The sequence below is a fragment of the Furipterus horrens genome, unplaced genomic scaffold, assembly GCF_987537825.1.
Source record: "Furipterus horrens unplaced genomic scaffold, mFurHor1.1.pri manual_scaffold_5, whole genome shotgun sequence".
In the NCBI taxonomy this organism is placed as follows: Eukaryota; Metazoa; Chordata; class Mammalia; order Chiroptera; family Furipteridae; genus Furipterus; species Furipterus horrens.
Window position 1 is genome coordinate 105,924,975 of NW_028327175.1, and position 12,879 is coordinate 105,937,853.

Sequence of the window (12,879 nt, forward strand, 5' to 3'; positions counted from 1 at the left end):
GGGAAAATGTCATGGAAACACAGAGGCAGAATCTTGATTTGTACTGCATCAGTTCCACTTTTGGTAGCTTTTCAAAATCCTTTAGTGTGTTTAGCCCATGAGAGACTGTGAGGTGGTAAAAATAATAACTTCTTATGGTAGCAGAATTATGAGGTTTTTGGGTCAAGTTGCTTTCAGAAAATTGTATGTTGGCTTTATGTTTTTTAGAAAGAGCGATATATAGTTATCAGCAAAGTAGATGAAGAGGAACGTAAGAGAAGAGAACAACAGAAACATGCTAAAGAACAGGTAATTGAGTTACGTTCATTCCTTTGCGTGAGAAATGGCAACATTGTACCTTTCTCTATATTTGCAGATTGTATGTTGAATTTAATTTAATGATTAGTTTTCTGCCATAGTAAAATTGAATTGGTAGAAAAATCTAGACTAGAACAAGGGGAACCTTAGGTTAAGTATTTAGACATAGACAACAAAATGAGTGACATGGTTGACCAATCTTCCCATATATGAAGCAGTCTTGAAAAAGGTATTCTTGATTATCATTCAGATTATGTGCCACTGATTTTCATTGCCTGTTAACTAATATTGCTATGTCTGATTTTAAGCAAATTACTAGTTTTCTTAAGTTTAGAACATAATGATTTTATAACTGAACAAAAACGGAGGTTCAATTGCCTGTTGCCACAGAAGCCAAACTTGTGAGGCTAATGCTGGTACAACAGGAGTGAGATTTAATTCTGGTGCTGCACAGTCTGGGAGAATGGCAGACTCCTATCAAGGACTGTTTCCTCTTTCTACCACAGAAAAATTCCAGCTGTCCTTAGCAGGGCCAAGACAAAAGCCAGTGTGCAGAGTTTTATTTTATTTATTTTTCTTAAGCATTGCGTTTTATTTTTTGGAGAAGATAATAGGAGAAAGAAAAATGGGGTCCCACTGGAGTCTCTGAAGTATATGAGACTGTACAGAAGTATATGTGGCTTCCCTGAGGCCTGGCCAGCTTATCGTAGAAGATTCCATTTGGAGGGCTGTCGGTTCCAACTCACCTCTTTGGCAATGATAATTGTAGGGAAAGAAGTGGACATACATGCTGATTTGAAGAGTTATCTTCAGAACCTTAACAGCCTTGCTATGCTCAATATCTTGGAAATCCATACCATTTACAGCTAGGACTTGGTCCCCTTCCTGAAGTGCATAGGACTCAGGGATCACTTTGGATATGAAAATGCCTATAGCTGGGAAGCCTTTCCTCCTCAGATGTTAAATCCAGGGGCTTCTTCAGTGTGATGATTTGGGGCAAAAACTGGGTCAACTCACTGTTGTAGTCTGGGTGGTATACCCTCTTGACAGAATGGAAACTGGGGTTCTGAATTTCCAGAATTCTGTGATGCGAATGAACTCTGGCAGGAGGATTCCATAAGAAGCTTCCAGTGGGCCCAGTTGCTCAGAATCCAACTTTTCGGTCCCTTGGCTATGACAAAGGCTAAGACTCATTCTCCATTGAATTTTCTAACCTGTTATGCTATGTTTCATGTGTCATCTCATGCCAATGGGGAAAAGTCCATTATTCAAGAGTACAGATGGTTCCCACCTCATGAGAAGAAATCCATACTGGGAGATTCTCATAGGCAGGAAAACCGCTGGGTAGTCATTAGGAATCTAGCTATTTGTCTCTGGCAAGGCCCAGCCAACAGGCCTCACAGCTCAGGTTCCACTCACTGCCAATTCCTCTGCTCCACTTTAAAGTATAGTCCTTTGGAGCCTTCAGGCAGCTGCTAAGTGGTCTTAGTCCTTATTCAGGTAGCTTAGCTTATTCCTGGCTGCTGTCCATTTTAGGCTCCCTCCTGGAGCCTGTGTGTGGAGTGTGGAGCTTGCATGGCCTTTGGCCATGTGGCTGCCAGAGCCACATGGTCATGTGCTCCCGAGAGAGCATAATCAGGGTGGCAAGAGAGAGCTTCTTTGTTCCCCTGGGATTATATTAGCTTGGGCTTGGGATGGACCAGGTGCTTTCTCAGAATGACCACTCAAGCAGACTTTTGGGTGCTTTGGGTGGGTCTACCTTCCAACCATCCCTTCTTGCCCTAGGCTAGACTGACAGGCGTCTTTGGTCAAGCATCTCCCCCTGTGCCATTTTGACTAATGGCACATGTACCTGCCTTCCCATGGTCCCACCCCCAATTAGGTATTGGGGGGTGGAGGAGAGCTTTTGAAAATTTTTTTATCTTGCTAGCTTTTAGTGTGCTCAGGTCCTATCCACTGATATTTCTAGCTTTCTTTGCACTCAGTGTAAGACCTTCCTCTGCCACCATCTTGGGCAATGGGGGAGACTCCCCAGTGCTCTGTTTTATGTTAACAGTTTGACAGGTTAGGATGATATGGACATGTTGGCACATCCTCTTGGTTGCTCTCTGGAGAATGGATTTGAGTAAGACAGGAGGTAGGGAGACCAGTTAAGCTGTGGAGGAACATAGCTAAGAGATATTAGTGACCTGGAACAGCATAGTTAGTAGCAGTCTAGGTGAAATCTGGAGATATTTAGGAGGTGTAGTCATTAGAATTTGTGATTGGATGTGGGTGGTGAAAGAGGAAGAGGGAAGGAAGATGCTCAAGCCTGAAATTTGAACAACTAGGTAGACTGATGTCAGTTCACTTACATGGAGTAGATATTGGTGGGGGGTTGCCTAGGCGGAGTAGGGTTTGTGTATGGGTGGATGTCAAGCTCACAGATATATTAGGCTGGGCCACATCTGACTGATTCAAACCAGTAAATACACAATAAGGCATTGCTAGATTTAGACAGTTTGTTACTTACATAGAGAAGGAAGATCAGCCAAAGGTGCCAGCCCCATGATGTCCTTGTTCCACAGACCAAAAAGACAACACGAAAATAAGGAGCCAGATGACTGTGATGTGAGTTGTGGATACCTCCTATTGAGGAGCCAGTTCTAGATTGCTGCTGAATGCTTTTATATGCTGCAGCTCTATTCTGACAAGGGTGAGAGGGTGAGGCAGAAAGTCCCATGCCTTAGCAAAACCTGGGAGGCAGTGAGAAACTATCTCATGGTAGCCTCCCAGGAGGGAGGGAGGTGGTTGGGAGATGGCATATTAGCAGCTCTTTACAAGCCCCTGCCTCCCATCCTCTCCTCCTTGGGTGTTTCACCAAGATGCAGGTTAACTGTAGCTCAAGCCTTTGCCTTTGAGGCCTGTTTGGTATGTGCAGGGTCACCAGGGCACCATGGTGAAGCTTCCCCCCTACAGTGTAAAGGGGTTATGTTCTGTTTCGATCCAATGACGTTTTAGATGTCTTGGGGACATCTAACAGAAGGTGTCCTATAGGTAGAATTGTCATTCTGGAGCATAGGAGAGAGATGAGGGTCAGACTTGGTTGTCATTGGCAGAGAGATCGGGATTGGATTAGAGCACCTACAGCCTGCATGAGGAATGAGAAGGGGACTGAGAACAAGGATTCTGGAGACCACCAACCTGCAATGGTAGGCAGAGATAGGAAACTGTGTCAGGAGCTTATTGTGACACAGCAGCCAAGGGAGGAGAGTGTTTGAAGAATGGGCTGCCTGCAGTGTCTGATACACTAGGGACGGGGAAAGGGCTGAGGTGTGGCCATCCAGTTTAGTCTTGGGAGTTGTCTGTTTTAAAATATTCTTTAAAAACTTTTTAAACTTTAGTTGTGGTGAAACACATATAACACAAAATTTACCACCTTAACTACTTTAAAGTGTACAGTTTCCTAAGTGTTAAGTACATTTAGATTGTTATGCAGCAGTCAACACCGTCCACCTCTGGACGCCTTCATCCTGCAAACCTGAAACTGTCCCCGTTAAACCACTACCCGTTCCTCCCGCCCACCAGCCGCATATCATCACTCTTACACTTTCTGTCTCTGAATTTGACAGTACCTCATGTAAGTGGAATCATACAGTATTTGATTTCTTGTTACTGTCTATTTCCCTTAGCTTCAAGTCCTCAAGGTTCATCCGTAATATAGCGCGTGTCAGAATTCCTTTTTTTTTAAGGTGAAGTAATGTTCCATTGTATGGATATATACCACATTCTTTATCTGTTCATCTGTCAGTGGGTTGCTTCAGCCTTTTTGTTCTTGTGATTAATGCTTCTATGAACATAGGTGCACAAGTATCTCTTTGAGTTCTTGCTTTTAGTTCTTTGGGGTATATTGTATACCCAGAAGTGGAATTGCTGGGTCAAGTCGAAATTCTATGTTTAATTTTTTGAGGAGCCACCATACTGTTTTCCATAGCAACTGTACCACTTTACATTCCCACCAATAGGTCACAAGTGTTTGAATTTGTCCACATCTTTATAGTAATAGTTAACCTTGGGAGTAGTTTAAAGAGGTGAGCAATTTAAGTGAGGGTGACACCAGGGAGCAGAAGGCTGCAAGTACCTGGGAGCTAAACTGGAGCTGGTTAGTTGAGAGAAGTCTTTTAAGTAACTTAGCTGTGAAGAGGCTAGAAGAGACAAGGAGAAGGGACAGTAAGTAGTTGCATGGAGCTTAAAGTTAAGGAAGGGGTTTCAATACAGGAGAGAAATTAAGCCTATTTAAACACTATTAGAAAGGAAATAGGAAAGAGGAAACTGAGTGGGGATGAATCTCAGAGTGCTGTACAATAAAAATTTTATAAAAATGCTTTTGGCAAGGAAAAAAATCAAGAATTATGGAAATGCTGTTTTTGATCAGTCAGCTGCTGGGTGAGTTTCCTAAGAATTCAATGCAGTATTGAATTTGGCCAGCAGGTGGCAGCTTTTAAAAGTGTGTTTTTAAGATGGCTTGATAGACTGAAATTTCAAGTGCTGTGAAGCCATGGTACTGTTATTTTGGTAACTAATGAATAATTTGCCACTTGCTCATTTCACTTTCTAAAACAGAAAAAGGGAATATCATAAGTCATTTCAGGTGCAGTTGTTTGGTATGATAGATACAAAGCACGTGAAACTAAAGCTAACTCATTATAAAATTTCAGTGTTTTTTTTGGTGGGGGGAGTATAGGTTTTAACCCATTCAAATATAGGAACATATGTAAGTGAATAACTTATTTTTTATCTATTTTTTTAATTAGGAAGAACTGAATGATGCGGTGGGATTTTCTAGAGTCATTCATGCCATTGCTAATTCGGTAAGTTACCTGGACTTTTTGTTTTTACTAGATTTCAGAACATAACATTAAGGTGAAGTGCCTAGTTATCATTGCAAATTAATCATTTGGTTACATTTAGAAAGTTTATCTGCTATGGAGAGAGAAGTTAGAACTTCATGAAGGTAGATTATTGTTATGATATGCTTGGTGTGATATCATAATTGCTGTCACCACTGTTTTAATCCAAACCATTTTTTCAGAGAACGTTTCCTGTAAAATGCATAGGAGGATTATACTATGACGTCATTATACAGCTACATGAAATTAATATTTATTATTTTCAAAACCAATAAGAAATCAGATAAGAAACTAAGGAATATGGAGAGAAACAATCAGGTGTTTGGAGGTGTCTTTTTCCTTAATTAGAAGAATCTAGTTGTCTGGTGAATTCTTCTACATAACTGTAATGGAACCTTATATCTGGCAGCCTTATTAATATTTGATGTTTTAAAAATGTGTTTCCCACTGTGTAAATGTGCTAGAGCAGTGGTTCTCAACCTTCCTAATGCTGCGACCCTTTAATACAGTTCCTCATGTTGTGGTGACCCCCAACCATAAAATGATTTTTGTTGCTACTTTATAACTGTAATTTTGCTACTGTTATGAATCATAATGTAAATATCTGATATGCAGGATGTATTTTCATTGTTACAAACTGAGCATAATTAAAGCATAGTGATTAATCACAAAAACAATATGTAATTATATATGTGTTTTCCGATGGTCTTAGGCAACCCCTGTGAAAGGGTCATTTGACCCCCAAAGGGGTCGCGACCCAAGGTTGAGAACCGCTGTGCTAGAGGGTTCTGTAATATATGTGGTAGACATTTTTTCTTGTTTTCTAAGTCCTTTTGGAAAAGAGGCATCCATATCTTACATAGATTAATGGGTCATGCTGCTGGTGGCTTTGTGAATTTCACATCCAAGTCAGGCTACTTGCTTGGATGCTAGATTGCATTTCTTTCTTTGAGTAGTTGGCCTTGGGAGAAGGAATTGTTTTCCTGGAGAAGGACTTGTTTTGTCCCTTAGATGCTGAGCTTTGTTTTGCATCAGGGAAGCTTGAAGGCTGTGGAGTCCCCCTCAGAGTTCCATGGCTGTCTCACCACCAGGTGCAGACTTGTCCAAACAGGCATACCACTGGCCTCTTCTGGAGATACAGAAGTTATAGAGCCCTGTAAAGGCAGAGGCTGGCTCACTAGGAGCTCCTTCTCTAAAGTAAGCAAGGTAATCAGAATGGAATAGTAAGTTGGCTGAACCTGGAGAGAAACAGAGATGTGAGTCTCTTCACAAGTGGCTAAGATCACAGGTATCTAGAAAAGCAGAGTTTCTGGTTACATTTGCTTAAATTATACACACTTAGCCAACAGACTTCAGATAAGTAGTTGGCTTGACTGAGGCTGGCCCTAAAATACAGAGATGTGGGACATCAGTTGGCCTTGGGCTCTCTTGTAGCTATCATGATAGTTTAGTTAGCTGGGACATTTGTTCACTTTGTACAAATTCGGATAGCTTGCTGTGCTTCTGTTTTTCCTCTCCTTTTTATCTTCTACAGAATAATTCATAGTGTGTTGCTGACCTTTGGTAGTTTATATCACAAACCATACTATGAAAAACCCTATTTAATAGTGATGCAGACATTTAAAATTTAAAAATCACATACCTTAAAAATGCTGACATTTTAAGTTAAGCTTTAATAAAGCTGGTAAACAGTAAATGCTCTTAAATACTTGTCATATCAAATTCTTTTCCTGTCACTCTTAGTAGTAAATCTATTTTTTTATAGTCTTAAAAACTTTATTTTTTTCTAATTTTATACTCAGAGCAAAGTTGCAAAAATAGTGCAGTTTCCATATATTTCTCACCCCCAATGTCAACATCTTATATAATCGTACAGTTATCAGAACCAGGAAAGTAACACTGGCACAATATTATGAACTAAACTGTAGACCTTATTTGAATTTCATCAGTTTTTCCACTAAGTACTTTTTCTGTTCACTATTTTATCTAGGACCCCACATTACAGTTACTTATTATTTCTTCTTAGTCTTCTGTAGTCTGTAAGGTCTTTCTTTGTCTCTTATAACCTTGATATTTTAAAACAGTATTGATTACATTTTGTCAAATGTCCGTCAGTTTCAATATGTGTGATCTTTTCTCAAGATTGGACTGAGAATATAGAGTTCATGCAAGAATACCACAGAAATGATGGTTCATAATGTTGACCTTGATTAGTTGCTTAAGGTGCTGTCTGCTGGATTTTGTATACTGTGAGGTTACTACTTTTGCGTTTGTGGTTAATAAATATCTCGGGGTAGATACTTATGACTATGAAATTCTCTGTTTTCCTCAAACTTTTGTCTTCTACTATAGCATCTGTCAGTGAATCTTATCTGTAGCCATTATTACTCTGATGTGGTAATGGCGAGTTTGTATTTCTCTCTTTCTACATTTGTTCTTGGAATTCTTTTTTAAGGAAGAGCTGTTTCTTCTCCCCTGTTTTTTTTTTTTTTTTTTTTTTTTCAGATTTAATGTGTTTTATTGATTAAAATATTACATTTGTGCCAATTTCCCTTCCCTCTGCTCCCCTCCACCCGGTGGCCCCCCTCCCTCCAGTTGTCCCCCCCTTTTAGATTATGTCCATTAGTTGTGCATACAGTTCCTCCCAACCTCTCTCCGTCTATTCCATTCCCTCCTACCATGATCCCCAATTCCTATATCATCTCCCTCCCTCTCCCCACTCCCCCTCCCTGTTGACCTCCCCCCAATATGCTTCCCGTACCCACAGTTCCTTTTCCACTCTCGTTGCCTATTTAGTTTGCCTTTGTTTCATCTCCCTAGCTTCTGTTTTTTAAACCAGTCCCTTTAACATCTCATATAACAGCGGTTTGGATCTAATGAACTCTTTCAGTTTTATTTTGTCCTGGAAACACTTTCTCTGTCCTTCTATTCTGAATGACAATTTCGCTGGATAGAGTATTCGTGGTTGTAGGTTTTGGATTTTCATTACTTTGAATATTTCTTGCCAGTCCCTTCTTGCCTGTAGGGTCTCCCTTGAGAAGTCAGCTGATAGTCTAATTGGGACCCCTTTGTACATAATTCTTTTCTTCTCTCTTGCTGCTTTTAAGATTCTCTCTTTATCTTTAATTTTTGACATTTTGATTATAATGTGTCTTGGAGTGGTTCTCCCTGGGTCCAGTCTCTTGGGAACTCTCCTTGCTTCCTGGACCTGCAAGTCTATTCCCTTCCCCAAGTCTGGGAAGTTCTCCTTTATTATATTTTCACTCAATTTTTCAAGTTCTAGTTCATCTTCCTCACTCTCTGGCAAACCAATGATTCTTATGTTGGGCCTTTTATAGCTGTCCCAGAGGTTTCTGATCCTCTCATTGTTGCTTCCCATTTCCTCTCCCTGCATTGGTTGACTGCTTGTTCCTTCTCCATATTCCAGTTTGTCGAAATGAACTCTGGATTTTTTTTCCTCACCTTCTGTCTCGTATGTGGTTTTGTTCCTTTCGTTATGAATGTTTTTCGCTTCTTTCTTATCTTTTTCCTGCTCTTTTGTGAATTCTGTAAGCCACCTGGTAACAATGGCCCAGAACTGAGCCTCTGACAGGTTTCTTATCTGTTCATCTGTCAGGTTCTCTATCTGTTGCCTGGTGAGCTGTGCCACCGGGATTTCTATAGTTGTCTGCCTCATTTTGATAGATGCGTTTTGTTTTCTTGGGCCGGCTGTAGGGGGCAGTGCCTGTGTACGCGTCACAATTCAGCGACCGGTGCCTGTCCGCGACCTATTTCACAGCCCTGTGGTGCTTTCTTTGGGGGCGGGGGTCCAAGATGGATTCACACAGTTATTCAGCTAGGAGACCGGGATCCGTCCTCCCGCCCCCCTGGGCCTCACTGTTCAAGGCGATGCGGTGGCTGCTTTCCCCAGCGCTGGGGTCGCGCACTGCCAGGGGCTTGACTGCAGCCGGGATTTTTCACCGCCGCTGTCCCAGGTGCGACCGCAAACAGTGCTGCCCTCTTTAACTCTTACCTGCCCAAATGGCACCGCTGGTTTATAACTTCATATGTTGGACTTCCGTGTAGTTTTATTTTCTGGAATTTCTAGTTATCCTTTGTTTTGAAGTAGTTGTATTCCTCTCTAGTTGTAGAGGGAGACCTAGTGTGTCCGTCTAAGCCTCCATCTTGACCGGAAGTCCTCTCCCCTGTTTTTATAATCGTTTAAAAAAATGTTTATGAGTATAGACTCAGGGAAATATATTTATCCTACAGATTATACTGTAGAATTTTTATTGTTTATTTTGTTGCTCTACTTGTACCACCTTTGGCTATTAGAGCTTCGTCACGTTGGCTCCTCTGTCCTTTGTGAAGAACCCTTATCCTTTTCTGAGCACTTAGTTACTTTCTGTTGTCACAAGATGTTCCAGACTCATCTTGTATTTTCCCTGCCTCAGCTCTGAATCAGTGGCTTCTCCAAGGAGCCCTGGTTTCTTTTACTGGAGAATGGTGCTTAGAAGCCAAGACATGTCCCTAGGTTACTACTGTGGTTTTACTACTTCTAGGGCCCCTCATTGGGTGGAGCCAAGAATAATACATATATTTGCCTATCATACATATAAAACCATGCCTTTGTACTGATACCTCAGATTCCAGTCCAATACCACAGGGTTTATTTCTAGCCCACTCTTCTTTTCTTTTTGTCAACAGTGGAAAATCTAGTTCTTACCTGCACTATATGTGTTTATTTAAATCTGGTATACACATAAAAAGTTTTGTAATTACTACCCATACCTTGTGAGAAGGGTGTTCACTGACTAGGCTACAGCAGTCATGTGAAGGCCTTTTTGTCTTTAGCCTGACAACATGTAGTCACGATACTGTTTTCATAGTTCTTTTCTTCCCAGCTTCCTTCATTGTGGTTATGGTATTCATTTACAATATAGTTAGGTTCTATTTGTGTTTATATTGTTTTGGGTTTCCTCCACATCTTCTCTGTAGTATCAATCAGCACTTGATATTTTAGCATTGAATAGGTATTAGAATGTACATAAACACTGAGCCAAAAGGATAGCTTGTGTGTTAGATTAGGGAAATTTTACATAAAATAACTTATTTTGAAAGAATTATGTTTAGAGTCAGGAATGTCACTGTGAAGGTCGACTGGGACATAGTAAAAAGCTCCACTGTAGTGACCTGATGCTTTACGTTAAAAATGGTGCCACCTGGCTTGTAAATCCAAGTCGATGTTTCATTTTGGTAGTTTAAGTTTTTATCAAAATGGAGTAAATTTATTGCATACATATTGTACTTTAGTTGGTTGAAAAGCAGTGTTTTTATTGGAAATGGTATTTAAGAACATGCCTCATGAATTTTGATATAGATGATGAAAGAAATGAAAATTCATTCTGTTAAGTATAATTAGAAAGTTATTTTTATCTTTTAGCATTGTTATGAATGCAGTCCTAAAATAGGTATTTGGAGTTTGTTCACAGACTGTTTGATAGTGCTGTGGACTTAGCATTTTCAGACTTTACCTTTTTAACTTGAGCTCTTCAATTAAACTTTCCTATCTCTGATTCTTGTGGGTGGCATGATTAAAAATCAGAGAAAAAGATTAATTAAAATAATTTGGAGCTTTTATTTTGCATTCTGTATTTAACACCTCAAAACTGAAAAAGAATGAAGCCAACCCTAATTGCTTATTTGCATATATCTATATATATATTTTTTAATGTGGTAAAGTAAGTTTAGTAGAAAACCCTCATGGTTTTCACTCTTAAACCCCACTATGATTTTGTAGCTGAAAACCTTTCTCCTAACTGTGACTTTCTTTAGGGAAAACTTGTTATTGGACACAATATGCTCTTGGATGTTATGCACACAGTTCATCAGTTCTGCTGCCCTCTGCCTGAGGTAAGTGACTTGTCAGCCTGTGCTGAAAATTCATGGTTCTTTATTACTGAGAAAGTGCTGTCAACTTGAGTGTTGTTCCTTGTATGCAGCTTGTTCCCAGAGACAGAATCTCATGTGCTTGGTTGTACATGTTTGAAGGGATATACACACAGGTCATTTTAAGGGGTCTTCATTTACCTGCCATTATCAGAGTGAGGCTAGACATTTGTTTTATCGTAATGTCATTGTTTTGCTCAGTGCTGGGTAGGGGTTCCTCGGGCACAGGTGTGGTTGTCTAGTTTGCTGCTACTAACATTAGACATAGCAGGGCCATTGAAGGTAAGTGGTGCTGTAGGTCAGCCAAACTGGATCAGCTCCTGCAAAATTCTTGATTACTTCTTGCTAAGCTGCTTCCCTTAGATTCTCTGTTGACCCTGGTGTTTTTTCACTCTTGGAGCCAAGTTGTCTCGTGAGCTTCTTCAGCTCCTCAGGAAAATAGCTTCTCTTCTGTCTCTTCCTCTTTGCCCCCTAACTGCACATGGCCTCATCTCACTTGTCCTCCTATCTCCTTTATTTTCTCTCTGTATTTTCTGTCGTTTAGTGGTCTCAGTCACTTTCATAACTTCAGCTGAAGACACGGACATTAGTCTCCTCAGAACAGGGTACACAGTTCATGCTGGACTCCACATGTCTCTACCTGAAGAGCCTTCAGATTAAATGGTGTTTAAAATTTACATGTTGCAAAGGATAGTAAATTATACTACCTTTCTTTCCTTCTTATTGCTTCTAAGCCATTTCTTCTACTGATTCCTTTACTATAAGTGATATGCATCATCAAGACTATTTTTTTTGAGCAATCATCTGATTTATAAATAGATGTAACAAATATTAAAATGATACAAAATGTCACTTTCAAAACAACATCAAGAAATGAGTGTATTTAACCATACTCAGCTCATATGGGTGAGTGGAGCAATAATAACTCATTGTGTAACATGTTTAATAAACTGGCAACAGAGGAAGTTTGTTGAAGGAAAGCAGAGGAACTTTGTCTTTTAAGTATTAGAACCAAGGGGCTCCATAATCATCTGGCATCCGCTCAATGTTGTACCTATGGTTAGAAATGTACATGATGGGAACTCACTCCAGGGATCTTCATGATTCTTCCTTTAAGGTCCCAGTCAACTGTGGCCACAATGTAACACTTGTGCTGAGTTACTCTCTGTACTAAACAGTCATCTGCATAGGGTCCTTTATGTGTGCATGGTAATCGTTCAAATCTTGGATCCTTGGCAATTCTCAGAACTACTCAATACTTTTGCCCCAATTTCTCAATTTCAGCCATTACACAGTTAGTTATACAAGGGATACACTTGGCATAGAGACAGTCCATCATTGATTGCACTAAGTCCAGTTTAGCCTTAATGGAAAAGTTGATAAAGTTGGTATCAACCAGGATGTGGTAAGGTGGATCTGGTTGTGTGTTATATTGGAAGAATAAGCAGGAAGAGTATTGGGGGACTTCTCTTTCTTTGAGTGTACTAGGATGTTTCTTTTCTTCCTTTTTAGGTTTCAATCCTTTTCTTTAAGCCTCTGATCTCTCAGACTAAGCATTTGCTTCATGGTCGCATATTTCCTTGTTTTTTTTTTTTTGCTTCCCCATGTTCAGGCAGTACTCCTGTTTCTTCCACCAAGACTATTTTTAACATTGGTTTTGACTCTCCCTCCTTCCTCCAGATCTTCAGTTAGAAAATCCTGACAATTTTGTCTCCATGCTGTCTTATATTTGTATTCTTTTTGTTTCAGTTGCAAGTGAGCTATT

At 40.1% G+C, this 12,879-nt stretch overlaps 1 protein-coding gene and 2 pseudogenes across 2 annotated transcripts in view; 1 reads left to right on the plus strand and 2 right to left on the minus strand.

Moving 5' to 3' along the window:
* PARN (poly(A)-specific ribonuclease) overlaps window positions 1-12,879 on the plus strand; it is a 165,743-nt gene that overhangs the window by 20,183 nt on the left and 132,681 nt on the right. For both annotated transcript variants that reach the window (XM_090276989.1, XM_090276990.1), the window contains exons 11-13: window positions 208-288; window positions 5,091-5,147; window positions 11,001-11,078. In XM_090276989.1, the coding sequence (XP_090133115.1) occupies window positions 208-288; window positions 5,091-5,147; window positions 11,001-11,078 (216 nt within the window). The remainder of the gene's footprint in view (window positions 1-207; window positions 289-5,090; window positions 5,148-11,000; window positions 11,079-12,879) is intronic.
* On the minus strand, window positions 668-2,306 carry LOC150009238 (PDZ domain-containing protein 11-like; annotated as a pseudogene).
* LOC150009239 (rRNA-processing protein FCF1 homolog pseudogene) lies at window positions 11,998-12,707 on the minus strand (annotated as a pseudogene).